At 42.3% G+C, this 26,360-nt stretch overlaps 2 protein-coding genes across 8 annotated transcripts in view; both read left to right on the top strand.

Moving 5' to 3' along the window:
- ppp1r13ba (protein phosphatase 1, regulatory subunit 13Ba) overlaps positions 1-20,203 on the top strand; it is a 39,198-nt gene extending 18,995 nt beyond the window's left edge. For 3 of the 6 annotated variants that reach the window (XM_053632374.1, XM_053632372.1, XM_053632376.1), the window contains 14 exons: positions 3,689-3,790; positions 7,101-7,275; positions 7,924-8,105; positions 10,233-10,373; positions 11,183-11,372; positions 11,883-11,984; positions 14,334-14,425; positions 15,452-15,881; positions 16,053-16,735; positions 17,399-17,536; positions 18,270-18,403; positions 18,488-18,654; positions 18,907-19,106; positions 20,102-20,203. In XM_053632374.1, the coding sequence (XP_053488349.1) occupies positions 3,689-3,790; positions 7,101-7,275; positions 7,924-8,105; positions 10,233-10,373; positions 11,183-11,372; positions 11,883-11,984; positions 14,334-14,425; positions 15,452-15,881; positions 16,053-16,735; positions 17,399-17,536; positions 18,270-18,403; positions 18,488-18,654; positions 18,907-19,106; positions 20,102-20,143 (2,778 nt within the window). In that variant the 3' untranslated portion in view covers positions 20,144-20,203. The other 3 variants (XM_053632377.1, XM_053632373.1, XM_053632375.1) reach the window with 3 other exon arrangements.
- Positions 20,204-22,134: 1,931 nt separating this feature from the next.
- Positions 22,135-26,360, top strand: sdsl (serine dehydratase-like). 2 transcript variants are annotated; one of them, XM_053632378.1, is made up of 7 exons: positions 22,135-22,303; positions 23,271-23,310; positions 23,488-23,627; positions 23,720-23,808; positions 24,244-24,471; positions 25,045-25,169; positions 25,528-26,360. In XM_053632378.1, the coding sequence occupies exons 1-7, from the start codon at positions 22,151-22,153 to the stop codon at positions 25,713-25,715; spliced, it is 963 nt and encodes a 320-aa protein (XP_053488353.1). In that variant the 5' UTR covers positions 22,135-22,150; the 3' UTR covers positions 25,716-26,360. The 2 variants fall into 2 exon arrangements, with proteins under 2 accessions (XP_053488353.1, XP_053488355.1); XM_053632380.1 differs by having other exon boundaries at positions 22,167-23,144.

Genomic DNA, 26,360 nt, shown 5'->3' on the forward strand with positions numbered 1-26,360 from the left:
GGATATGTGGATAGTAGCTGGAAGGAAGGGTGTGTGGATGGTGAATGGTTCCTCGGTTGATGCATAGAAAATTTGATGTACGGTTGGATGGGGGGCGCACATCCACTAAGTGGCTTAGTGGTTAGCACTTTCGCCGCACACCTCCAGAGTTAAGGGTTCTATTCCCCCCGCTGCTGCACTGTGTGTTCAGGGGGTTTCTTCCGGGTACTCCGGTTTCCTCCCCCAGTCCACAGACATGCATGGTAGGCTGTTGTCCAAAGTGTTCATATGAATGTTGTGTGAATGGGTGTGGGAATGTGTATATGATTTTGCCCTGCGATATATTGGCACCCTGTCCAGGGTGTACCCCGCCTTGTGCCCCATGCTCCCTGGGATAGGCTCCAGGTTCCCCGTGACCCTGTAGGATAAGCGGTATAGAAAATGGATGGATGGATGGGTGGGTGATAGGAGTGGAAGTAGGTGGATGGTAGATGATAGAAGAGTAGGTGGATGAACTGATGGATGGATGAAAGGGTGGATAGGTGGACATATGGCTGGGTGGAGCTTTCAGTCTCTTGGTTAGCTTTCACAGGTCACTTTAGCTTGCACTAGCTGGAAAAGGTTTCAACTGCTAGTGAGCACTGAATTACTAGTTTAGCTTTCATTAGTCTTCCACCTTCTCGGTTAGACTTTACTCACTAGGCTAGCTTTGATTTGGTTCGAAAGATTTCTTTTGCTAGTTAGCACTCAATAGTTTAGACTTTACTCGCTAATTTAGCTTTCACTCATCAGGTTAGCTTTCACTTTGATTCGGTAGTTACTTTTTATTTCTGGGTTGCTCAGACTTCGGAAAAATGTAACTCATAATCTCGGGCAAAGTGCAGTTTTTGCGACCCGAAATTAGCCCCACCCAGTTTGTATTAAAATAGGAGGAATTCTACATGCCTTTTTTTAAACATTGGTAAGTCATTAATAGTTAATAATGCACCATGTGACTACACACAGATTTGCCTGATTGTAGTGTTGAGTAAAAAGCTTTTTTTTTAAATAAATGTAAATCAGTCATTGGTATCTGCATAAAGACCCCTTAATGATAGACATGTTCACTCTGAGACACGTTAACGCGGTTTCTACGCTAAAGCCCTGACTCAGGTTTGCTGCATAAGACTCCGATTTATCATTTAGGAAATGAGGCAGTTGTTCACTGAGGCATTTCAGAGAATTGGGACAGAGCCAGTGAGTGTTAAATGCACCACAGTGACCCATACTGCGGAGGTACAGGACGCAATTTCAATTCTGATTATGATTAAATATGTGTGTGTGTGTATGAGTGTGTGTACAAAAGCAGGACTTCCTGTTCCCTTTCTCTAGGCTTTTCCTAGTGACTGCAGACTTTTTTTCTGGCCTTTGCCTTGATGTTTTACGCTAACATCTGCACTGCAGTACAGCGGCAGCGACTAAACGTGACAGATGCAATGAATATTGTAGTGACTTTATTCTTAGTGCACTTAGTAAGTGTAACCTCTAGTGCAGTGCACATCATTTACTGGCTGATAAATCTTCCCTAAGTCGGCGATGTAGTGATGAACGATTCATTAATGAATCAGTTCTTTCTGAATGACTCGTTTATACTTATAGATAGATAGATAGACATTAGACATTTTCATTTCTTTTTACTGCTGTCTATCTATCTATCTGTCTACCTATCTATCTATTACCATAAAAGAGTCATTCAGAAAGTCATCCTGTTATTCTGAATTCAGAAATACTCTGTTGGATAGATGAATGGAAAGAAGGTGGGTGAACAGATCGTTAATGTTGTTAAATGGACAGAATGCTGGGTGGATAGATGTTAGATGGACAGAATGCTGTGTGGACGGATGTGTGGGTAGATAGAGAGATGTATGGATGGAGGTTAGATGGACAGAATGCTAGGTGGACAGATGTTAGATGGCAGAATTCTGGGTGGATGGATGTTAGATGGACAGAATGCTGGGTGGATGGATGTTAGATGGACAGAATGCTGGGTGGATGGATGTTAGATGGCCAGAATGCTGGGTGGACGGATGTTAGATGGACAGAATGCTGGTGGATGGATGTTAGATGGACAGAATGCTGGGTGGACGGATGTTAGATGGACAGAATGCTGGGTGGATGGAGGTTAGATGGACAGAATGCTGGGTGGATGGAGGTTAGATGGACAGAATGCTGGGTGGATGGATGTTAGATGGACAGAATGCTGGGTGGACGGAGGTTAGATGGACAGAATGCTGGGTGGACGGAGGTTAGATGGACAAAATGCTGGGTGGACGGAGGTTAGATGGCCAGAATGCTGGGTGGTTGGATGTTAGATGGACAGAATGCTGGGTGGATGGAGGTTAGATGGACAGAATGCTGGGTGGTTGGATGTTAGATGGACAGAATGCTGGGTGGATGGATGTTAGATGGACAGAATGCTGGTGGTTGGAGGTTAGATGGACAGAATGCTGGTGGTTGGAGGTTAGATGGACAGAATGCTGGTGGACGGATGTTAGATGGACAGAATGCTGGGTGGACAGATGTTAGATGGACAGAATGCTGGGTGGATGGAGGTTAGATGGCCAGAATGCTGGGTGGTTGGATGTTAGATGGACAGAATGCTGGGTGGACGGAGGTTAGATGGACAGAATGCCTGGTGGACAGATAGATGGACAGAATGCTGGGTGGATGGAGGTTAGATGGACAGAATGCTGGGTGGACAGATGTTAGATGGACAGAATGCTGGGTGGACGGAGGTTAGATGGACAGAATGCTGGGTGGACAGATAGATGGACAGAATGCTGGGTGGATGGAGGTTAGATGGACAGAATGCTGGGTGGATGGATGTTAAATGGACAGAATGCTGGGTGGATGGAGGTTAGATGGCCAGAATGCTGGGTGGTTGGATGTTAGATCGACAGAATGCTGGGTGGATGGAGGTTAGATGGACAGAATGCTGGGTGGACAGATGTTAGATGGACAGAATGCTGGGTGGATGGAGGTTAGATGGACAGAATGCTGGGTGGATGGATGTTATATGGACAGAATGCTGGGTGGATGGATGTTATATGGACAGAATGCTGGGTGGACAGATGTTAGATGGACAGAATGCTGGGTGGACGGAGGTTAGATGGACAGAATGCTGGGTGGACAGATGTTAGATGGACAGAATGCTGGGTGGATGGATGTTAGATGGACAGAATGCTGGGTGGCTGGAGGTTAGATGGACAGAATGCTGGTGGACGGATGTTATATGGACAGAATGCTGGGTGGACGGATGTTAGATGGACAGAATGCTTGGTGGACGGATGTTAGATGGACAGAATGCTGGGTGAATGGATGTTAGATGGACAGAATGCTGGGTGAATGGATGTGTGGGTGGACGGAAAGATGTATGGATGGAACAGAGATGGGATGGGGAATAGACGTATGGTCAATGGATGGATGGTGGATAGAAGGATGGATGGATGGATGCTCATAATGTTAAGAAACTATCAAATTTGGCATGCAACTTTCACTGGAATTATTTTATTTTATTTTTTTTTTAAGTGAAAGTTGGTTTTATTTCCTAATACAAACCTCAAGATTGTCATCTTACCTTTTTGAAAGGTAAATATATCTTTTTGGTATATTCTGCTTGCAATTCTCTCACACCGGTGATGTGTGTGTGTGTGCGTGCGTACGCACGCAGATGGGGCCTCCGCGTGTGGAGCTGACTCTGTCTGAGCTTCAGGAGATGGCCGTACGTCAGCAGCAGCAGATTGAGGCTCAGCAACAGATGCTCATGGCAAAGGTAAGCACCTTTACACTACACACTGCTGTTTCTGCTCCGTCTGACTCCCCGTCTGACTCACACACATCTGAACATCATTGTGCCCTGCGTTTGTTTGATCTGAGACGGCGGCGAGTCCACACTTCCTCAGTTACACACTGCGCACTGTTTAATGACTGAATGCGGCTGAATGAATAAGATGAGATAGTGAATAATACACTGGGAGTTTAAAGGGAGGTTTTGGCTCTGTTGAGCCATGTGAGAATGGGTGTGTGTGTGTGTGTGTGTGTGTGATAAGAAGCCATGTTTAACTCAGACAGACATGCACACATGGTCTCGGACATGTGCACACCCGGACATGTGATATGAGGACGCCGTCTCAGCTGTCTTTAGAGCTTGATTCGTCCAATCAGCCATGTGGGCAAAGCATTTTTGTCACAGAGTAGTGAATTCCACAAGGTTTTGGAAAAGTTCCTTTGAAGTACTGGTCCATGCTGACATGACTGCCGGACATATTTACTGCAGATTTGTCAGCTGCGCATTCATCCTGAAAATCTCTCGTTGTACCACATCCCAATCGTGTTCTCTATTAGATTCAGAGCTGGTGACTTGGAAGACCATTGAAGTACAGTACCGTGAACTCATGGTTATGTTCATGGAACCAGTTTGAGATGGCTTTGGGACATGCTTGAAGTAACCATTATAAGATGGTTAGCGACAATACTCAGACAGGCCGTGGCATTTAAACGATGCTTTCTCCACACCGTTACACCACCACCACCAGCCTGAAGTGTTGTTACAAGGCAGGTTAGATCTACATGGATTCATGCTGAAATCCATGAAATGCAGCAGAAATCGAGATTCAACAGACCAGGAGATGTTTTATTAGTCGTCAACAGTCCAGTTTCAGTGAGCCTGTACCCACTGTAGTCTCAGATCCTGGTTCCTGGCTTGCAGGAGTGGAATCTGATCCAGTTATCTGCTGTTGTAGCCCAGGTTTGGTTTGATGATGTGTGTTCTGAGATGCTTTTCTGTTCACTGCGGTTGTAAAGAGTGGTTATTTGAGTCTTCTTTGGAATTGTACTTTTTTATTAGCAGATAATTTTACTCATTTCGACCATTTTTTTTTTTTTTAAGAAAAGAAACACAACGAGACATTTTAAGTAAAAAAATAGCCTCGACATTTAGGTTGGTTTCAATAAGAAATTTTTGTGCCGTTGCTCAAAACGATACAAAAACCGCGAAAGATAACAACGAATAAATTTGGTCAAAAATTTGCAACCGTCTCAAGATTTATTCTTTGCTTCAGGTTCAAAACGGACTTCTCGTCTGTCGAAAGTGGTACGATGAATATCCTCATGGAAATAAGATACAGTCACTTTAAATTATTAATGGTTAACGATTAAAAGGTAACTTTTTTTTTTTTTCATTGCCATTCAGTCGTGATGTCATGAGGAATTTTATGTCACTGGACTTTCATAAATTGTGGTTGAAAAGCTAAGAAAAATGGATTTGTTTGTAAACAGAGTGTATTAGAAATGTGAGAGATTTCTTCTGTCCTGTATGTCACTCTGACACTGTGGCATGAGTCGACACTGACGTTAGTGTGTGAGTGTACGTGTAGGGTTTAGGTCAGTGTGTGTGTGTGTGTGTGTGTGTGTGTGTGTGTGTGAGTGTACATGCAGGGTTTAGGTCAGTGTGAGTGTTCGTGCAGGGTTTAGGTCAGTGTGTGTGTGTGTGTGTGTGTGTGTGTGTGTGTGTGTGTGTGTGTGTGTGTGAGTGTATATGTAGGGTTTAGGTCAGTGTGTGTGTGGATATACGTGTGAAGCTCTGAGTCTCAAACAACAGCAGGAAAGGGCTCACTCCATGGCCATAGGAAATTACATCAGCACAAATCTGCAGCTGCCAGGAAGTGTACAGAATGAAAAGTGTGTGAAGGAAATGTCCTGAAGTTTGAAGAAAGGAGGAGGAGGAGGAGGAGATCATATGAGCTTTGATTCATCTGAGAACTCCACCAGTCAGTCTCGAGAACGTTCATGGATACGATTTGTTTACGGTTGAAAGAATTTATCGATCATCAGGTAAATAAGCGCATGATTATTTTCAGTCTTTTTTTTTTTTTTTTTTTTTTTAAGAAGTATTTTGTGTGTATAATAGTGTATATGATGTTATTATATGGTCATACCTTTTACATTTTTAAAAGATTGTTCATTAAAACTGAGACATTTCTTTTTATATTCCCTTCACAAACTTCATCTCTTAACATTGTAATGCCTGATTTTAACAATAATTGAGGAGACATAGTAGTAATAATAATAATAGTGACTAATAACTACCTGGATGGGATCTTTTTGTTTATTTAAGTCGATTACTTTACAGTGTGTTTAAATGATAAATGGGACCGACAGGAAAATAGTGCAGATAAATCCTAAATCTTAAACTAAATCCTGTATTATGAGGTAAAAAAATGCATCAGGAAATGAAAGCTGAAATCCTGATCCATCGTCTCATGGTCATCTTTTGATCTCGAACCCAAATGCCTTCAGTGTAACGCGAAAACAAAAGATCTAGTCTTGCGATTCCAGTACTTTCGGAGCGGACTGTAGTGGATTTTGTTTATTTATCTTGAAAGGTTCCAATACTTATGGAGTTCTACAGTACACAAAGCTTTACAATGATCTTTTTTTTCTTATATAAGTGAAGAAAGATAGAATGTTGTATTTTTTTTTGTGTGTATATATATATATATATATATATATATATATATATATATATATATATATATATATAATGTGTGTGTGTGTGTATATATATGCATATATATTATATATATATATATATATATATATATATATATATATATATATATATGTATGTGTGTGTGTGTGTGTGTGTGTGCGCGTCTGTCTGTCTGTCTGCTCATTTTGAATCCGTCTTGCTGCATTAGCGTATGTGTTCATGGTGAGAGCTGCAGTAGCGACCCTGTGGTAATATAAATGGGTTTGTTCATTCTCTAATGTGTGTGTGTGTGTGTGTGTGTGTGTCATTGCTTTGTGTCGGTTTATTCTAGATTAGGCCAGTCTATGAGTCAGCAAAAAAATTCTCTCTCCATTTTATATATATATATACACACACACACACACACATTCTCTGTTTTCATCATTGTTCATTATGTGCCTCCTTCATTGTGAGAGACAGAGGCCACGCCCCCTTCACTGGTTCTGTCATACACAAAGGCCACGCCTCTTTTAATGAACTGGACATTATATTGTTTTGAAGGAGACATCCACAGCCCTAGTGTTGCAGAGTTTAAGTGTGTGTGTGTGTGCAGGAGCAGCGTTTGCGCTATCTGAAGCAGCAGGAACCACATCAGGGCCCGGCCACGCCCGAATCGGAGAAGCTGCAGAGGCTGAGGGAGAGAGTGGAGAATCAGGAGGCCAAGCTGAAGAAGATCCGTGCCATGAGGGGGCAAGTGGACTACAGCAAGCTGATCAACGGAAACCTGTGTACGATCACAACACTTCGTTAAAACACAAATAAAAACCTCACACAGTACAGTAGCGGAAAGCTGGAATGTTCCGGGGGCCGCCATCTTGGAATCACTTTTTTCCTCAGTGCAGTTCGGTATCGCTCCGCCCCTTTAGACCCTGCCTCCTAAAGTTAGGGAATGGAATTGTAGGACAAACCAGGAGGTGGTGATGATGAAGCTCCGCTTTGAAGTCTGTTTGAAATGTGAATTGTCACTCAGCTCGGAGTGAAAATTCACTCTCGGAGTGAAAATTAAATCACTTCTAACGTCAAACTTTAGGCCATGCCCCCTTCCTGGGTCTAAACTATGTGCTGGGAAAGAGAAGTGATGTAGCTGTGACTGTTTTTAAAGCTGTTTGTGCCATCCATGGTGAAAAACCACATTGGCAAGGCTGTTTGAGATACTGAACATTTAGTGCACAATGCTAAACTGGTAGCCATAAGCTTCCGTTACTTGTTAGCTACATTAGTCTTGTGCAAAAGCAAACTTCACACAACAAGCACATCTTGCTGACACATTATAATTTGGTGTAAAAGGAGTAGTGGGACAATACTGAGACTTTCTGATCTGTGCTTGCGTGTGTGCGTGTGTGCGTGTGTGTGTGTGTGTGCGTGCGCGTGTATAGCGGCAGAGATTGAGCATGTGAGCAGTCTGTTCCAGGAGAAGCAGGTGGAGCTGCAGCAGGCCGTGATGAAGGTGGAGCAGCTCACACAGCAGCTGGAGGAACTGAGAAACAAACGCATTACAGAGTCACAGCCTGCAGGGGGCAGCGCCCTGGAGCTCCACAAACTGTACCAGGAGCTGCAGGTACACACACACGCACGCAAGCATGCACTCACTCTCTACACCTGTTAGTCTAAATAATGTCAACATGGACAGTCTGTTAGGTCCAGTGAAGGTGTGGCCTTTGTGTCTGTCAGAACAAATCAAAGGGGTGTGGCTTCAATGTTTGTCAGATCTAGTGAAGGGGGTGTGAACTCTGTACCTGTTAGTACCAAGGAAGGAGATGTATCCCCTGTGTCTGCCATTCCAAGTGAAGGAGGCATGGCCTTCGTGCTCGTTAATCACGTTGAGGAGGTGTGGCCTAAGTGTCTGTCCATCTCCGTGAAGGAGGTGTGGCCTCAGTGTTTGTCATTCCAAGTGAAGGAGGTGTGGCCTCTGTGCTCGTTAATCACGTTGAGGAGTTGTGGCCTCTGTGCTCATTAATCACATTGTGGAGGTGTGGCCTAAGTGTCTGTCCATCTCAGTGAAGGAGGTGTGGCCTCAGTGCCGGTCATTCCAAGTGAAGGAGGCATGGCCTCTGTGCTCGTTAATCACATTGAGGAGGTGTGGCCTCTGTGTCTGTCCATCTCAGTGAAGGAGGTGTGGCCTCAGTGCCGGTCATTCCAAGTGAAGGAGGCATGGCCTCTGTGCTCGTTAATCACATTGAGGAGGTGTGGCCTCTGTGTCTGTCCATCTCAGTGAAGGAGGTGTGGCCTCAGTGCCTGTCATTCCAAGTGAAGGAGGTGTGACCTCTGTGCTCATTAATCACATTGAGGAGGTGTGGCCTGTCTGTCCATCTCAGTGAAGGAGGTGTGGCCTTGGTGCCTGTCATTCCATGTGAAGGAGGCATGGCCTCTGTGCTCGTTACTCACACTGAGGAGGTGTGGCCTCTGAGTTCATTGATCACATTGAGGAGTCATGGCCTCTGTCTGTTGGTCCCAGTAAAGGGGGCGTGGCTGCTGTACATGTCAGACACCTCTCTTTAATCAAAACTAACAATTCAATTCAATTCAATTTTATTTGTATAGCGCTTTTTACAATAGACATTGTCTCAAAGCAGCTTTACAGAAATATCAACATGGTATACAGATATTAAAGGTGCGAATTTATCCCAACTGAGCAAGCCACTGAGTGGCGACGGTGGCAAGGAAAAACTCCCTAAGATGTTTTAAGAGGAAGAAACCTTGAGAGGAACCCGACTCAGAAGGGAACCCATCCTCATCTGGGTAACAACAGATAGTGTGAAAAAGTTCATTATGGATTTATATGAAGTCTGTATGGCCTTAGGAGCAGCCGTAGTCCCAGCAGTCTGGAATTAGAGAAGATTTGAGCTCCATCCAGAGGCAGAAAGGATCTGGATCTCTAGTATCTCCATAAATTCGTGTGGGGCTCGGGGAAAGGAGAGAGGGAGAAAAAAGATAATTATGACTGCGAAGTAGTAGAACAGAATCTAGTCAGGGTAGGCTTGAGTAAACAAATACGTTTTAAGCCTAGACTTAAACACTGAGACTGTGTCTGAGTCCCGAACACTAATAGGAAGACTGTTCCATAACTGTGGGGCTCTATAAGAGAAAGCTCTTCCCCCTGCTGTAGCCTTCACTATTCGAGGTACCGTCAAATAGCCTGCATCTTTTGATCTAAGTAGGCGTGGCGGATTATATAAAACCAAAAGGTCGCTTAGATATTGTGGCGCGAGACCATTTAGTGCTTTATAGGTTAATAAAAGTATTTTATAGTTAATGCGAGATTTTACTGGGAGCCAATGCAGTATTGATAATATCGGTGTGATATGGTCGTACCTTCTAACACAGTTTTAACAAATGAAATCTCACGTTGTATGAATGGATGTTTTACACATCACTTCATTGATCGCATCTAACAAGTGTATGAATTTGCCTAATTAACGTGGAATTAAAATAGCGTACGAATTGAATTGTTACATCTGAAATGAAATAAACCGTTTCAGTCAGACAGAAACGCAGTGGATTGTTTTCAGTGGACTGTGTGTGTTTGGACTCTCAGATCCATAGCAATCTCAGTCAGTCATTAACAAGCATGCTAATGTATTAGCAAACATTTGCAAATCTGCTGCAGACAGCTGCTACAGCACTTTGACTGATGTGTGTGTGTCTGTGTGCATGTGTGTGTATGTTGATTTATTTGGCCCCTCAGATGAGGAACAAGCTGAATCAGGAGCAGAACAGTAAACTCCAGCAGCACAAGGACATGCTGAATAAACGCAACCTGGAGGTGAGCATGATGGACCGACGCATCGAGGAGCTGAGAGAGCGTCTCTACAGGAAGAAAGCTGAGGTGTGTCTTACAGTGTGTTAAACCGGACAGACACTCGGTGTTACCAAAAACCTAATCCCAGTTCTAAATCACTGTCCCACATACTGCATTGTTCTGTAACCATGACGATAATCATAAACATGTTAGTAATAACCGTAATTTAAAAAAAGACGAACGTGTGTAATCACTGATATGATAAAGGTTTCCGTAAGGATGCGTTTATTTAGCATTTACGGAAGGAGTCTCCAGTTTCAGAGGTAAAGCTATAACTTCCAAAATCTTCAGGACAGAGGAGTTTCTTGGTAACATGACAAGCTGCGTTTTTGTTTTTTGCCTTCGACTTCGAGAGGAAAAAAAAAGAGGATTTCGTGGATGTTCAACATTATATGTACCTATACATGGATAAACAGTAGGTGTCCTTCGTTGATATATCACATATTGTAATTGTTGACAAATTGCTGTGGTATAAGAGGAATAAAACACTTGAGGATGTGCTTCATCACACCACATCACACGTCACTCATTATTTTACTATAACAGCATGACACACAGAGTTTTCTTACTTACACGGTTAGTATTATTAAACACACACACAGATGGAGAAGAGCAGCTGTCCTGTTTAGGGTGTGTCGGAGGTCTTGGATGATTTTAGATTCCTGACTTGGGGTGTGGAACTAAAATAAGATTTCTGGCTACACGCACACGCACAGACACACATACATACGTCTTACTATACTTCTAAGGACTTTCCTCAACAAAAAAAAACATAATAATAATCCTTTGTTCAGTATATGATTTTAAATAAGTAAATCTCTCTCTCTCCTCTACAGTTAGGGCGGATGAGCGCTCCCTCATCCCCTCAGTCTGTTCCCATCACCTCTGGTCGCGTCGCAGCCGTGTTTCCCTACATCCAAGTGCCCACGGTGACTGGGAGGCAGGATGGAGGCTACCCTTTGACCCCCGACCCGCTTAAACCACACCCAGTTCCTGCCCAAATCAGCCACACTCGCTCCAGATCAGGTGAGTCTCTTTCTTTGAATGCTCCGATACTGACGTCCTGACGGTTGCTATGACGACGATCCACGCACATCTTTCTGAACTATCACAGACGCGAAGGCGGAGAGTTTTCCAGCAGTTTGCGCAAACTCTAGACCTCGGGCAGATTGGGAATTTTATCATGAAACTGATATCAGATCGATGGATCCTTTTAATCAGTTTCTCCAAATTTCTCTTCCTGTCATTTATACCATATTCTTCTAACGTAACACTTCAGTAACACACCTTTTATCTTAGTCCTATATGAAAGTTCCAGAAAATTCCACTCCATCCTCTCATCCACAATCATCTTTACACTTTATGAATTCATCCTTTTTTGCCATTTTTTCTAACACGTTTTCTTTTGTATCCTGTCATGTCTTTCCTCCTCCATTCTCTGTATTTGTTTCCCCTGTCCGTCGTCAATGTGTGTGTGTGTGTGTGTGTGTGTGTATGGGGTTTTTTGATTGGATCGGTGTGTGTGCACAACCTAAGACGTCGATAGAGTGAGGAAGCCTGCGGGACCGTGGAAGGTCTCAGACCTAGACGTCGTAGTCAACCGCGAGGTGACCCTTGACCCCAGAGACCATCCCACCCGTGAGTTTACAGCTGTGGTAGTCAGTGAAAAAAGTTTGGGTTTTTCTTCGGCTATTGCTGTGTTTTGTACGGTAGTTCAGAAATAAAACAGAATTTTTAACGTCTGAAGGAATACAGGTGAGGCAACAGGATTTTCAGTTGAAAATCTTGAAGATGTTCCTTCTAGAAACATCTGAGATACTCGTTCGATTGACTTACTGTTAAATAAAACAGCACATACAGAAATACTAGCTTGTAGGATGGCAGGGGTAGGAGCTTAAGTGCCTCTGGATAGTAAAGTACCTGAGAACTCCTCAGAGCGCCTGTAGAAGGAAGAGCTTGCCCTCTTCTGACTGGCTGTAGATGGAGCTTGCGCTCTTCTGACTGGCTGTAGATGGAGCTTGCGCTCTTCAGACTGGCTGTAGATGGAGCTTGCGCTCTTCAGACTGGCTGTAGATGGAGCTTGCGCTCTTCAGACTGGCTGTAGATGGAGCTTGCGCTCTTCAGACTGGCTGTAGATGGAGCTTGCGCTCTTCAGACTGGCTGTAGATGGAGCTTGCGCTCTTCAGATTGGCTGTAGATTGAGCTTGCGCTCTTCAGATTGGCTGTAGAAGGAGCATGTGGTCCTCAGATTGGCTGTAGATGGAGCTTGTGGTCCTTATGATGGCAGAAAAAGGAGTTTATGATCCTTAGGATGGTAGGAGAAAGAGCTTAATGTCCTTATTATGGTAGGAGAAAGAACTTGTCGTACTAAAAATGACAGCAAGAGGAGCATGAATACCTCACATTGGTGGGAAAAAAGAAGTTTGTAGGCTTCAGGATGGCGGAAGCATCAACCTGTGGCTCTCAAGATCACAGGAGTAGAAGCCTGAGTAATTCAGTATGGCAGGAAGAGCAGATTTTAGAGCATGGTACAGTAACTATTGGTCCTCAGGATAGGTACGCAATTAGAGATACAATTGATGCTGAAGGCTGCAAAATTTCAACTCTTTGGGAATATACAGTATGTAGATGTAGCAGGTAGTATAGCTTGAAGATGTAGGAGAAAGTAACGCAAAAAATTTCCAGAAAAAACAGGACATTTCTGACAAACCAAGTGCTTATAGGAGGTGAACCTATGGTTCCTGGTTCAGTGATTGAGGAACTTTCCAACTGACTGGACTCTTCCAGTTTCAGCCCTGTCATCAAACTAGCCTTACCATATTTATTATAAGATATTCCTAAGGGGTTCTAGCTTTCATCCCAATAAAAACAACAACCACAACGACACGGTTTGACCTCCTCCACCCTGAGAACCACGGCAGATGAATTAAACGTCCTGTTTCTCTGGAAACGTTGCGTTCTACAAGTCTACAACTTCTACTCCATCCACTATCTCTAGTATCTGAAGTACGCTGCAGTTACGTCCTATATTTATTATACACCTCTACAAGGACAAGTAACAGCTCCGGGATTAAAATACGATAAGAACAGAGTGGCCTACTTCTTAAAGAAGTGAAAAGATAAAAAGCATCTCCTTTCGGTTGGCTTTTGCTTTAATGTCGGTCCTGTTTGAAAACGGGATGCCGGAAACAGACGATCGTTTTACTGTGGACTTTTCACGCTGATCCAGTTCTCGTTTCAGGAAAGATGAAGCACAAACTTCTCTCTTTTTAGCTGAACACATCTGAGGGTCTGTTTCTTGGTGTGTATGTACAATGGTTTAACCCTGCTCTATGTATTATTCAGAGAAACAGAGGAAGTACATGCAGTCTGAGAGTGTGTGAGAGACTTGGCTGGGGGGAAAAAAAAGAAAAACTTCACAGGAGTTCAGAAGGTCATTGAATTCAATGGAGGCTGCAGCTGCTGTTATGTAACTCGATTTATTTTCGTAGGAGGCCCTGAGCAGGTTATAACAAATTGCATCATTGAATTAAGCCTACAGCAGCCTCTCAATCCTCGAAGTCACAGCCTGACATGTTTAACCTTTCCTGCTTGGCTTCGAATGAATTTTTAGTAGTCTAAAACGGATCACAACGTTACAACTTCTGTAAAGAACGTACTGTTTTTGAATATTATTTTGTATCATAGAGATGATGCTCAGGCCAAAATCGAAAGAGATGACCCCGGGTCAATGGGAAAGTGTCACTCTTTGTCAATACACACACAAACACGCGCACACACACACACACACACATAAACAGAGCGCCATTGTAATCTCTTTAGCCTGATCTGGGAAGAGGACGCTCCACAAATACACTCCACGCCAAGCCGTGATTAGCGGAGTCTTAAGCGTCGAGTGTTTAGTCTTAGGTGTGTTGTGTCTCTGAACATTTTGACCATTTCTGTTTATACCTCATTCCTCCCCTCTCGCTCCATCCTACCTTACAGCAAACGATGCAAATTGGAACATGGCCTCTCTCAAAGCCCCGGACTGGAAGGACACGAGGCAGAACCCGGGAAAAATGGCTGCCGGTGAAAAGGTGAGACGTTGAACTCTGTATGACACCGAGTTACGCAGTTATGTTTAATTCTTTCTTTATTTACGTTAATAATCCTTAACTCTTAGTATACGTTATAATGAAGTATAAGTTTAGTTCGTTTTTAAGCTAAACGTTAAGAATTCATGGTGGACGATTCCACACTTTCTCTCCTTACTCACGAAATTATTACACTTTATTTAATTATTTAGCGTATTGTTTTCCGTGTAGTCATTAAATAATATTTGCAAATAGAGAACTATTTGTTTAATGGCATTAATTATTTACAGTGCTTTTTTTTTTTAACTTAACATTAATATTTAATTTTTATTTAATTATTTATGTATAATATGTTTTAGTATTTATTTCAATTCTTAGTATTTATTAATGTATTTATGTAAATGTATTTATTTATTTATTTATTATTGTATTTATTTGTGCTTTTGTGATCGTTCGTGTCACATAGATTACTTTTTGTAATGAAATTACTGTAAGATCCGTACGGCGTAAAGCATCAGTAAGGGGCGGAGTTTTCCCAGCTGCCTCTGAGGGGTGAGATGTTAGAAACGATTACAGAGTTGAATCTAAAAAAATTTTGTTTTTATTAATAATTTGTGACTAGCCTGTAGATGTGTAATTGTTAGTGTAAAAAGAGCTAAACTTTAAAACTAACAGATACATAAAGCGAAAGATAAATAATGAGCATTTTAGTGAAAAATCTTTTAATTAAAGAAAATGTATTCTAAGTTTTATTTTTTATAAAAGTATCACCCTATTAATGACACCCTAAGTAAAGATGGGTTAAAAACAGTGATGAAAAATGTCTTTGTGGTTAATTAACTTAATCACAGTCTGAAAATCAAATCTTATATTTTAATATTTATTTTTAATAATCGCTTTTATTTATCTTTACCAAGGGTGCCAATAATTATGGAGCTGGAGCTAACTGTGATTAAAAAAAAAAAAAAAAGAAGAAGAAAATGATGATATACTCTGTCCTCCACTGATATACTCTCTCCTCCACTACAGGGATCTCCTAAAGTACTGGGCACTATAACAACCTTGTCCAAACATCCGCCCCCAATCTATGGCACGTACCCCAGCGTGGGGCATCACTCCACCGTCTGTGCCACTAACTCTCTGCCCCGCTCAGCACCAGGCACTCTGTCCTGGCACAGATCCTCCGGTTCCTCATCGCAGCAGATCCAGCAGAGGATCACCGTCCCTCCGAGTCCTACGTCCTCGGCCGGCTCGCCCGTCTTACCCCAGAGCGAGAGAAGTAATGATGCCCCTCTGGCTGCAGCGGTTCGACCGTTTTATACGGACCGGGGGTCACGACCTCAGTCACCCCGGAAAGGTCCTGCTACAATGAACTCCAGCTCTATCTATCACGTTTACCTGCAGCAGCCAACGGCCAAAAACTACCAAAGCAGCAGCACCAGAGCTGCAGTCAAAGCAGGTAAGTTCAAAGAAAAGGCAACTTGGGAAGCTTCACACATTATTATTTAGTTAATTAATTAAATTAGATAGATAGATAAATAGATAGATACATACATACATACATAAACACCACAACCTTGTTAAACAGAATGTTTATTTTCTTCATGCTGCTTCCTTTTTTTGTTTTCAGTCTATGGAAAGCCATTGCTGCCGAGCTCAATCTCCTCGTCCCCTGTTCCCTTCCAGCATCAATCCTCCAGAGACGATTCGGAGCGCGAGTCCGAACCCGAGATCACCCACAGTCCTCAACCCAGCGTGGAGAACATCCCTCGGCCCCTGAGCCCCACCAAGCTCACCCCGGCTCACTCGCCCCTGCGCTACCAGAGCGACATCGACCTGGAGGTGCTGAGGAGGAAGCTCGCCAACGCTCCTCGTCCTCTTAAAAAGCGAAGCTCCATCACCGAGCCTGAGGGTCCGAACGGTCCGAACATCCAGAAACTTCTCTACCAGCGCTTCAACACGCTCGCTGGAGGCATGGAAACGGTCACACCATTCTTCCAACCAGACACCGCCCTTAATTTAGCAGGCGATGTTTCTGATTCCGTTAATGGAAATGTAATGGCTGCAACTAAAAAAGCCGCCATAGCGCCAATGCCACCGCCTGTTTCAGAGCCCGCACCATCACCATCACCCGCATCCGACTCTAACGAGAATCGACCGGCTCAAACGGCTAATCGTACAGAAATTACGGAGACTACAGACACCACCGATCCTAAAGAAGGTCCCGAGGACAGTCATAACAACAATCGGTCATCGTTAGACGAACACGTACAGTCCACGCCAGAGGAGAAGGAAGACGCGGAGCAGAATACGGTGAGCGTCACACCAGGGCATTACGAGAATAATATCGCTAGGGACACAAACATTCCAGGTGCTTTCACATACGCAGAGTTTTATTCTGTTTGAACAGAACCTTAGTGTGTTCTGTCCTGTAGCGCGGTTCTTTATGCAGGTGAGAAAACGGCAATCGCGCTCGGGTCCGAGAGCGTCTGAGTGACGCGGTCGCTCGCTTGAACTCAGGGAACTCGGTGAGAAAGTGATTCGAGTCTGAATCGACTCCGCTGTAAGAAACGAATCAAGTATGCTGTTGTGTTTCAGGCATTTTTGTCGATTTGCTTTTACTTCTAAACTGAACTGCAAACTGGAGCGACGAACAGAGCTGTAGAACTGGAGAAATGTTATGCTATGTGGAGATTCTGGAGGTTTGGATCAACAAAACAAAAGCAAATGAGTAAATAAACGCCAGACGCGACACACCAAGTGTTTTTTCTATCACGAATCAGAAGAATTAATTTCTAGTGCTACACAAATAAAACTGAATTGAATTGAAGTGAATCAATTCAAGACTAACGTGTGTAAGTTCAAATCCCTGCACAGAAAAAGAGACTTATTCTTTGGATAAAAGCGTGAATGTTATTAAGCTGCTTTTTCATTCCGGGAATAAATCTCATGTTCTTATTTCTGATCGAATGCTAGGTGAAGAGGACGAACCTGAAAAAGCCTGGGTCTGAGAGGACGGGTCACGGTCTCAGAGTGAAGTTTAACCCTCTGGCGCTGCTCCTGGACGCGTCCCTGGAGGGCGAGTTTGACCTGGTGCAAAGGATCATATATGAGGTACACAACAGCCTTAAAATACAACAATTACTACTACTACTACTACTAATAATAATAATATTAAAATGATGAGAGACGCTGTGATGTGGACTCGCGTCACAAATCTGATGACTTCAAACTCGACATAATTACAAATGGTTGGTGTTCCCAGTAACCAGTAGTTTCTTTGGGAGTTAAAATAAGTTAGTACCACAGCGCTGTTGACTTCTGGATTGTGATTGGTCAGAAGCGAAGCTGCTGATTAATTTACTATAACAGCAAATCACAGGTGTATATTAATGCGCTCGTTTGTATCAATATGTTATCGTTTCTATAGTAACAGCTCATTGTACAGCGTACAGACGGACTAAAAATCTGTGAAGCTTTCTGTAAGAGGATGTTTATTTAAGATTTACATGTACAGTAACTTTAAGTTGTCTGACATCTTTTCACTTTGCAGTTTCTCAGTAACGTGACGAGCTGCGGTTTTTTATTCTTCTCATTAACGTCAAGATAGAAAAAAAAAGAGAGGCTGGTGAAGGAATGACTGTTTATAGCTGCTATAATGCAAATAAGAACAGGAAGTAACTTGTTTCGCGAACATTAAATGTAGCTTTAAATGAATAAATAGTGTATACAGATTGTCATTGTTGGCAAATTGCTGTGGTATAGAGGAAAAAAACATACTTGTTATAGTAAAACTTCAGGGTGGTAAGAGTAACAACCCCAACAAGCCTCTTGGGTTTTATTTCAGGTGGAGAACCCCAGCACTCCGAATGATGAAGGCATCACGCCGCTGCACAACGCTGTGTGCGCTGGTCATTATCACATCGTGAAGTTCCTGCTGGATTTCGGCGTGAACATCAACGCAGCGGACAGCGACGGATGGTACAAACTACGACGCAAACGAACCTATATGTTATTCGAGTAAATTCAAATGTAGTAGTAAATGAATCTCTTTGCACGTGACAGGACGCCGCTGCACTGCGCCGCCTCGTGTAACAGCGTACATTTGTGTAAGCTCCTGGTGGAGTCAGGGGCGGCCATCTTTGCCACCACTATCAGTGATGTGGAGACGGCGGCAGATAAGTGTGAGGAGATGGAGAACGGCTACGTGCAGTGCTCGCAGTTTCTCTACGGTGAGACAAAAAACGAGGATTTTACACGGAAAGTTCTCCATTTAGAATCCGAATTTGTTTTATCAAGTCAGGTTTGTTATAGTAATTAGAGTTCTCGATTTCTTTAAAAAAAACAAACAAAAAAAACATGCATCTTAGGTGAATACTTTCATTCTTTCCAGAAATTTTCTGAAATTGAATTGAATAATAGGGATGAAGTGATGAAATAAAATCTGTGCCCTCAGGCTGTTAAACCCTCTGGTTCTCTCTCAGGTGTGCAGGAGAAGTTGGGGGTGATGAATAAGGGGACAGTTTACGCTCTGTGGGATTATGAAGCTCAGAGTCCAGACGAGCTCTCGTTCCGTGATGGAGACGCTTTAACGGTGCTGAAGCGCAGAGACGAGAGTGAGACTGAGTGGTGGTGGGCCAGACTTAATGACAAGGAGGGCTACGTTCCACGGAATCTGCTTGGGGTAAGCACGAAAAGTCCACCTGAGAATAAATATTTAATGTAAACCATCGCTGAGACTGACTGACACAAAGGCCACGCCTCCTTCACTGAAATTGACACGCACAAATTCCACACCTCCTTCACTGTGGACAGATACATAGGCCACACCTCCTTCACTGTGGACAGATACATAGGCCACACCTCCTTCATTGGACCTGACACAGAGGCCATGCCTTCTTTATTGCAATTGATGGACACACAGGCACACCTCCTTCACTGTGACTGACGGATACAAAGGCCACACCTCCTTCACTGAAATTGACACGCACAAATTCCACACCTCCTTCATTGGACCTAACACAGAGGCCACGCCTTCTTTATTGCAATTGACACAGAGGCCACACCTCCTTCACTGTGACTGACAGACATAACGGCCACACCCCCTTTACTGGGACTGACACACAGAGGCCACACCCCCTTTACTGGGACTGACACACAGAGGCCACACCTCCATTACTGGACCTGACACAGAGGCTACACCTCCTTTACTGGGTCTGACATAGAAGCCACACCTCCATTACTGGGACTGACACAGAAGCCACACCTCCTTTACTGGACCTGACACAGAGGCCATACCTCCTTTACTGGAACTGACACAGAGGCTACACCTCCTTTACTGGGACTGACACAGAGGCCACACCTTCTTTACTGGGACTGACACAGAGGCCACACCTTCTTTACTGGACCTGACACAGAAGCCACACCTCCTTTACTGGACCTGACACAGAAGCCTCACCTCCTTTACTGGAACTTATGCACAGAGGCTACACCTCCTTTACTGGGACTGATACACAGAGGCCACACCTTTACTGGGACTGACACATAGAGGCCACACCTCCTTTACTGGGACTGACACACAGAGGCCACACCTCCTTTATTGGGACTGATACTGTGCCTGTTGCTGTACCAAGGATATTAGAATAAATTTTTATTTATTTTCTCTATTTTTTTCTGTAGTTGTACCCGAGGATTAAACCTCGACAGCGGTCCCTGGCGTAGCGCCCCCTGATGGACAGGAGCCCCAGCTGAACATTTTGCCCCCATTTTCATCTTTTAGTGCCACTAAAGATAAGAGGAGTGTGGCAGCTAGAAACTGAGACTGAAGCTTGGATTTATTTATCTGCCAGAAGAGATTTGGTGATCAGCGCTCCGTTTTCAGCCTGCAAAATGGATCTTATTTGGATCTTTTTTTTTTTTTAAATCCTGTTCCCTTTTGCCCACATGTCTGTCGGGTGAAAACGCACCGGTTTTCCCGTTTCCTTTTGTACTATTGTGTGTTTGTGGGACGTGAGAGTGAGGACATTCTGAGACAGCTGAGGAAGAGAGATTTGTGCATTTTTGTTGGACAAAGGAAAGACTCAAGGATGGATCGTTGTCTACTGAACGAAAGGAAGGAAGGAGCTAGAAAGTGCAGAGAGGCAGAGATGTTGAAATGAGAGCGCAGAGGAAATGTTGAAGAGCGGTATAAGAGATGAAAAGTAGTATGTTAAATAAGTGATGGTGGAAGTCAAGTCGTGAAAAATGGTATAAGTCTGCGTTTTCCATCCAGGAGGAAAAATAAAAGCCGCGCACACCTGCATTTCTACGTTAAAGCCAAATGTACACAAACAGCTGAGACGTGTTCGGCCACGAGGCTAATGAGCCTCCAGTTTTGCATATCATCGCACGCGCTCCACAAAAGTCATTGTTCTGTTTTTAAAAATAGCAGAACGAATCCTTTACATATGCAGTTAAACTGATGGCCTTGTAGCTCAAGTGAAAAAAACGAATGAAGCAAATCCCAGACACCGACTGCGTCTCGGTAGATTGTCTACGTTTGGTGTTAATAAAATGTCATTTAGCCTGAATTGTTTCGTATGCTGTATTGATCTCCTCCTTGTTTTTAAAAGCTCTTTATAACGCAGACGCGATGAAATGCTTTAAGGGTTCTTGTGTATGGGTATTTGGGAGCGAATAATAATGATAACAATAATAATAATAATAATGCAGTGTAACAGGCCTGATTCTGAATCTGCAACATCATTCATGCTACATGCCATGTAAATGTGCACAATAAAGACGTTCTCACATTGGGAACCATCAGAATGACGGGTTGTTTATTTTGTATAATATAATAATTATTTTTCAAATAATTTTAGTATGCAGTTAATTCTATGACGTGATTAATTGTGTTTTAATTGTAAGAAATGACCTGATTTTGAGCATCACATCCCACATTTGAGCATTTCGGTCGAGGTTCGAATTGACGGACTCGTTTAAATCACACATGAAGAGAAAATACACGTAAGGAATGAACAGAAGTGGACCGAGTTTGAGTTTTATACTCCGATTTGGGAGTTTAATCCAATTGAAAAAAAGGACTTCTCTTGCTCTACGTTACACTTTATGTAATTACACAGAGATCTGACTTTCTATTCTGTACAGATATTTGATTGAAGATGTCGACAATCGTTAGATTTCTTAGATAAAAAAAAAAAAAACACTGACTGCAGCTTTAATGTCAGAGTATTAATGGTGTGTGTCTCTTATTGCTGATCGTGCATTTACTAGGGTAATCAGTTAGTCACTGATAAACAACCTTTGGACCGTGAGAAAGCAGCTGTGATATTAAGTCTCTCTGTGAGCTGCAGTTTTATACTCTGATTGCACTGCACCTGCTTGAAGGTAGGCAAGAAAACTATTTTATTAACATTAAAATCGTGAGTTAATCTTAAATCCAGCAAAGCTGCATGGCAGATTGAGCTCTGAGCTGGGGGGAGGAAACAGTGTAGATGGTCAGGTCTGTTTTCGAGCATCATGCATGATAGTTGCAAGCAAGTAAAGTTTGGACCAGATAAACCAGTAGAGCCCAGTATAAGCCTGAATAAAACCAGTTTGGACCCGCATGGCATGTTCCTTTAAGCTGCTGTTGTTTTTTTTTCTCGGCAGGAAGTGCAACTAGATTTGCCATTATTCTGTATTGTGCATTGCAGGTACTTTGTCTGTCTACCCATCATCATCATCATCATGTCGGACGTGCAGGGATTTCACATTAACTCTCCTCTTATTGAGAGCATTGGCATGTCCAAGCGGCTCGGCTTCCCCGTTTATTTGAAGATGGAAAGCTCCCAACCTTCCGGGTCGTTTAAAATCAGAGGGATCGGACACCTGATTCAACAGGTGAGCAGAAATTAACACACCCCTCCGCCGGTATGCACAGGAACGTCCATTAATGTATTGTAATGTATTAGTTTTTTGGGGTTTTTTTAGCCAAATAGACGAGTGCAACAACGCCATCGATTACCTGCTTGTTAAATTCCTATTATAATAAAATGAACGGAATTTAGAAACTGTTTACGATCACCCGGCTTTAAGTTCATATCTGCATTTTCTTTCTTAGATATTTTTTGTAGTCCATTTAGTCTTCCTGTATAACAAAAACACGGAAGTTACATTGTTCCTAAACCAATCGGATACCGCTGGCTCATCCGGGTATTACGGCTACGCAGCACTTTCCCAACCAGTTAGCATTTTTAGAGTATTAAGCATTTTTAGAATATTAATTCTAAAAAAAATTAAGCATTTTTAGAATATTAATATATAATATTAATAATAAATTAATTAAATACATAAAATGAATGTGAAATAAACCTAACTGAGCCGGGCAGGGCAGCGGTGTTCATGGGAAGTGTAGTTTTTTTTTTCTTTCTTTTTTTTTTTTTTTTACAGCGCTGTAGTATTAGTGGAATGAGCGGGAAAACGTATCCAAATTTAATTCTAAAAGTTAATATAAGCAAAAATATCGAACATTGTGGACATAATGTATAATTTAGCGCTTTTTAAGAATCCATGACTCACCAGAAATGCCTTAAAAGTGAGGTTTAAAAATATATAAACGCTAAATGAATGAGGAGAAATTACTTCCGGGATCAAAGTGACGTAATCACCGTGCTTTACTTTCCTACAGGTTTTATCAAAAGAACTCAGAATGAACTTAAACAGTAGAACATTTATTTATAGCGTACTGTATATATAAACTTTAGTGATGTCTTTATATATATTTTTAAATATTTAATGACAGGTTTTTTCTAATAAAATATTACTTCATGACGAAACTATTTATTTATTTATTTTTTTCTTTTTTAAGGTTGCAGGTTCAAAGTCAAATGGTGTCATCTGTTCTTCAGGTGGGCTCAGGGTAGTGAAATAATACATTTATTTATTTATTATTTTAAAAAAAAATAGAAGTACATTTAGAGCTCTGATTGTGATAGCATCCAGAGCCTGTAGATTTTCTATGAATAAGGATTTGAGTTATTTCATGTTGAGTAACTATGTGTTGATGCTGTGAATGCTGAATGCAGGTGGAAATGCAGGCTTGGCTACAGCGTACGCAGCACGCAAGCTCAACATCCCGGCCACCATCATAGTGCCTTCATCCTCGCCCAAGCTGGTGTTGGAGAAACTGCAGGATCACGGCGCCAGTGTACGAGTCGTGGGTAAGGTGAGGAAATTATCAAATGTCCCAATATAGTATCTATATGAGACGCAGCCAACATTTACAGCATGCTCTCCTCCTGTGTGTGATATGAGCAGGTGTGGGATGAAGCAAACGCTGAGGCTGTTCGTCTGGCTGAAAGCGAAAACCTCACCTTGGTGCCACCATTTGACCATCCTCTGCTCTGGTGAGGTGTTCTCTGGAATGGTTCTGTTCTAAATCTAAATATATGATGATTAATAGTATTACTAGTGTCTCTGTGGACGCAGTTGAAAGACCCCTCCTATCTAAAATAATCTTGCCACCTCGGATGCGTGAACTACACACGGGTGATTTAAGCTAAGAAAAACAACTCGGGCATGTGCGTAACCCGATTCTGAAGATGAGGAACTTTCCCAGCATAAATAAAAGCATAACTTTTAAACATAAGTTGCCGACTTTGGTCATCTCGTGTGATGACTGTGTCTTCTAAGGGGCCTCATTGATGACAAATTGATAGTGTTTTAACATGATAACAATATTGTGTGCTTAATCATTCACAGCAGTCGCTATATTTAAAAAGAAAATGCACCTCACTGGCGGACATACAGTAGTTATGATGAAAAATCCTGCATTTTTTCAGGAAAGGTCATTCCAGTCTGGTCCACGAGCTGAAGGCGGTATTGCCGTGTGAGCCGGGTGCTGTGGTTCTGTGCGTCGGAGGCGGAGGACTTTTCTGCGGAGTCGTTCAGGGCTTGGATGAAGTCGGCTGGGGTCACGTCCCAATCCTCTGTATGGAGACTGTAGGAGCGGATTGTTTCAATGCAGCTGTAAAAGCCGGGCGTTTAGTCACTTTACCAGACATTACAAGGTAAAAAAACGATGCTAAACACGGTTTTAAGTCTCACACGACCACCTGCAAGTCTGAAACTACCTGGAAGAACGGAGGTGTGAGCGACGGCAGAAGAAAATTATTCAATGCTGATGTTTTATTAATCTTAGATAAGAGAGAAATAAATTACAGATCATTTAGCTAGCTATGATATTAGCTATTATTTTTAGCTACCTACCTATTGTAAGTTAGCTTAGTGTTAATAATAGCTAGTTAGTTAGATAATGTTAGCCAAATTAGTTAGCTGTAAATTGTAGTTACCTACATGGTGGATAATGTCCAATAGCTACTATAGTATTCAAGCTAGTTATCGCGATAATCATATTTAATAGTTAAAGTTAACTGTACACGTCAAGTTACAACTGATAAGTAGTTAGCTTTTAGCTGTCATTGTTAGTTGCTTAGCTAACAACAGCTAAAATTTCCTGCTGTTAAAGTGAAAACCTAGCTGCGATATCGAAGCATACTAGCTGGAAATGTTAGTTTCTTCAGATTGAGAGTCTTTTGTGTGTCTGAATTATGTTCTTTCTGTTGATTTATTTAATGTATTAGCGAGGCGAAATGTTTAGGAGCGAAGACGGCGTGCAGTCAGGCGTTCGAATACAGCAAAAGACCCAACGTCATCTCTGAGCTAGTGACCGATCGACAGGCTCTACAGGCATTGGAGCTCTTTCTTGGTAATATATGTTTATTTAATTTTTTTTGTCTTGCCCTATAATAATCTACGTGTATTGTGTTCTGTCCCAAATAATCAAATATAGGACTAGCAAACATAGTTTGCTTATGAAAGTAAAAAACTTGCTAAGTTGGCTAAGATTAGCTACTTAACTAAAGCTAAAACATGTGAGGTATATTAGCTGTTGTTAGTTACCTAGCGACAACAGCAAACTTCTAACCTAGCTAAAATGATCAAGATTACCAAGCTTCAATATCATGTATGTATGTATGTATGTATGTATGTATGTATGTATGTGTGAGGAAAAATAACTTTCTTGGCTCTTTTGTATGTATGTATGTGTGTTTGCGCATGTGAAGATGAAGAGCGTGTGCTTGTGGAGTTAGCGTGTGCAGCGTCGCTGGCCGCAGTGTACAGCGGCGTGATACAGCGGCTGCAGGACGAAGGTCGTCTGCGCAAACCGCTCGGCCCGCTGGTCGTCATCGTGTGCGGAGGAAGCAGCATTAACCTCGCTCAGCTGCAGCACCTGCGCACCGTCTGCAAATGATCGCATGACCACACCTTTCCTGTTGTGCCTAGAGCACATGTCGGGTCGTGAATCACACGCTCTCATACTGTACCTCGTTAATAAATAACCTTACACAATGGTGCCACTTTCATACAAACAGCAGGACTACATTTCCCATAACACTTGTTACTAGGCAACTGGGAAAATGGCTGCTGAGCTAAACTTCATAACAGTTTAGCTAGCTAACAAATTGCTTTTAAAATGCTGCTATAAATGCACAGTGACTATGGAAACAAGGCAAAACTATCAAGAATATCAACATTTACCTCAGATGTGTTGGTTAGTTATTAAGAAAAACTCTACGCAAGTCTAATGATATATCGTTTATTTAATTTTTTTCCTACATCTCCAACACGGTCAGCAGGTGGCGCTGCTGCAATACTAATACTGCAATACTGATTCAAATCACTCAAATAGTGTTTGTCCTTTTAGTTTGATCATCAGTAGTAATTGTTTTCAGCATCATAATGTTATGGACTGACTATAGCATATCAATTAAATAATAGTTAAAAATAATAATAATTAAAGAATGAACATGTCCGATTTACCTAATATAATCAGTTACTAAATAAAATGCTTAATATTATTGTCTTGCTGCTCTTTCTTTCTTTCTCTCTCTCTCTC

The sequence above is a fragment of the Ictalurus furcatus genome, chromosome 9 (genome assembly GCF_023375685.1).
Source record: "Ictalurus furcatus strain D&B chromosome 9, Billie_1.0, whole genome shotgun sequence".
Lineage (NCBI taxonomy): Eukaryota > Metazoa > Chordata > Actinopteri > Siluriformes > Ictaluridae > Ictalurus > Ictalurus furcatus.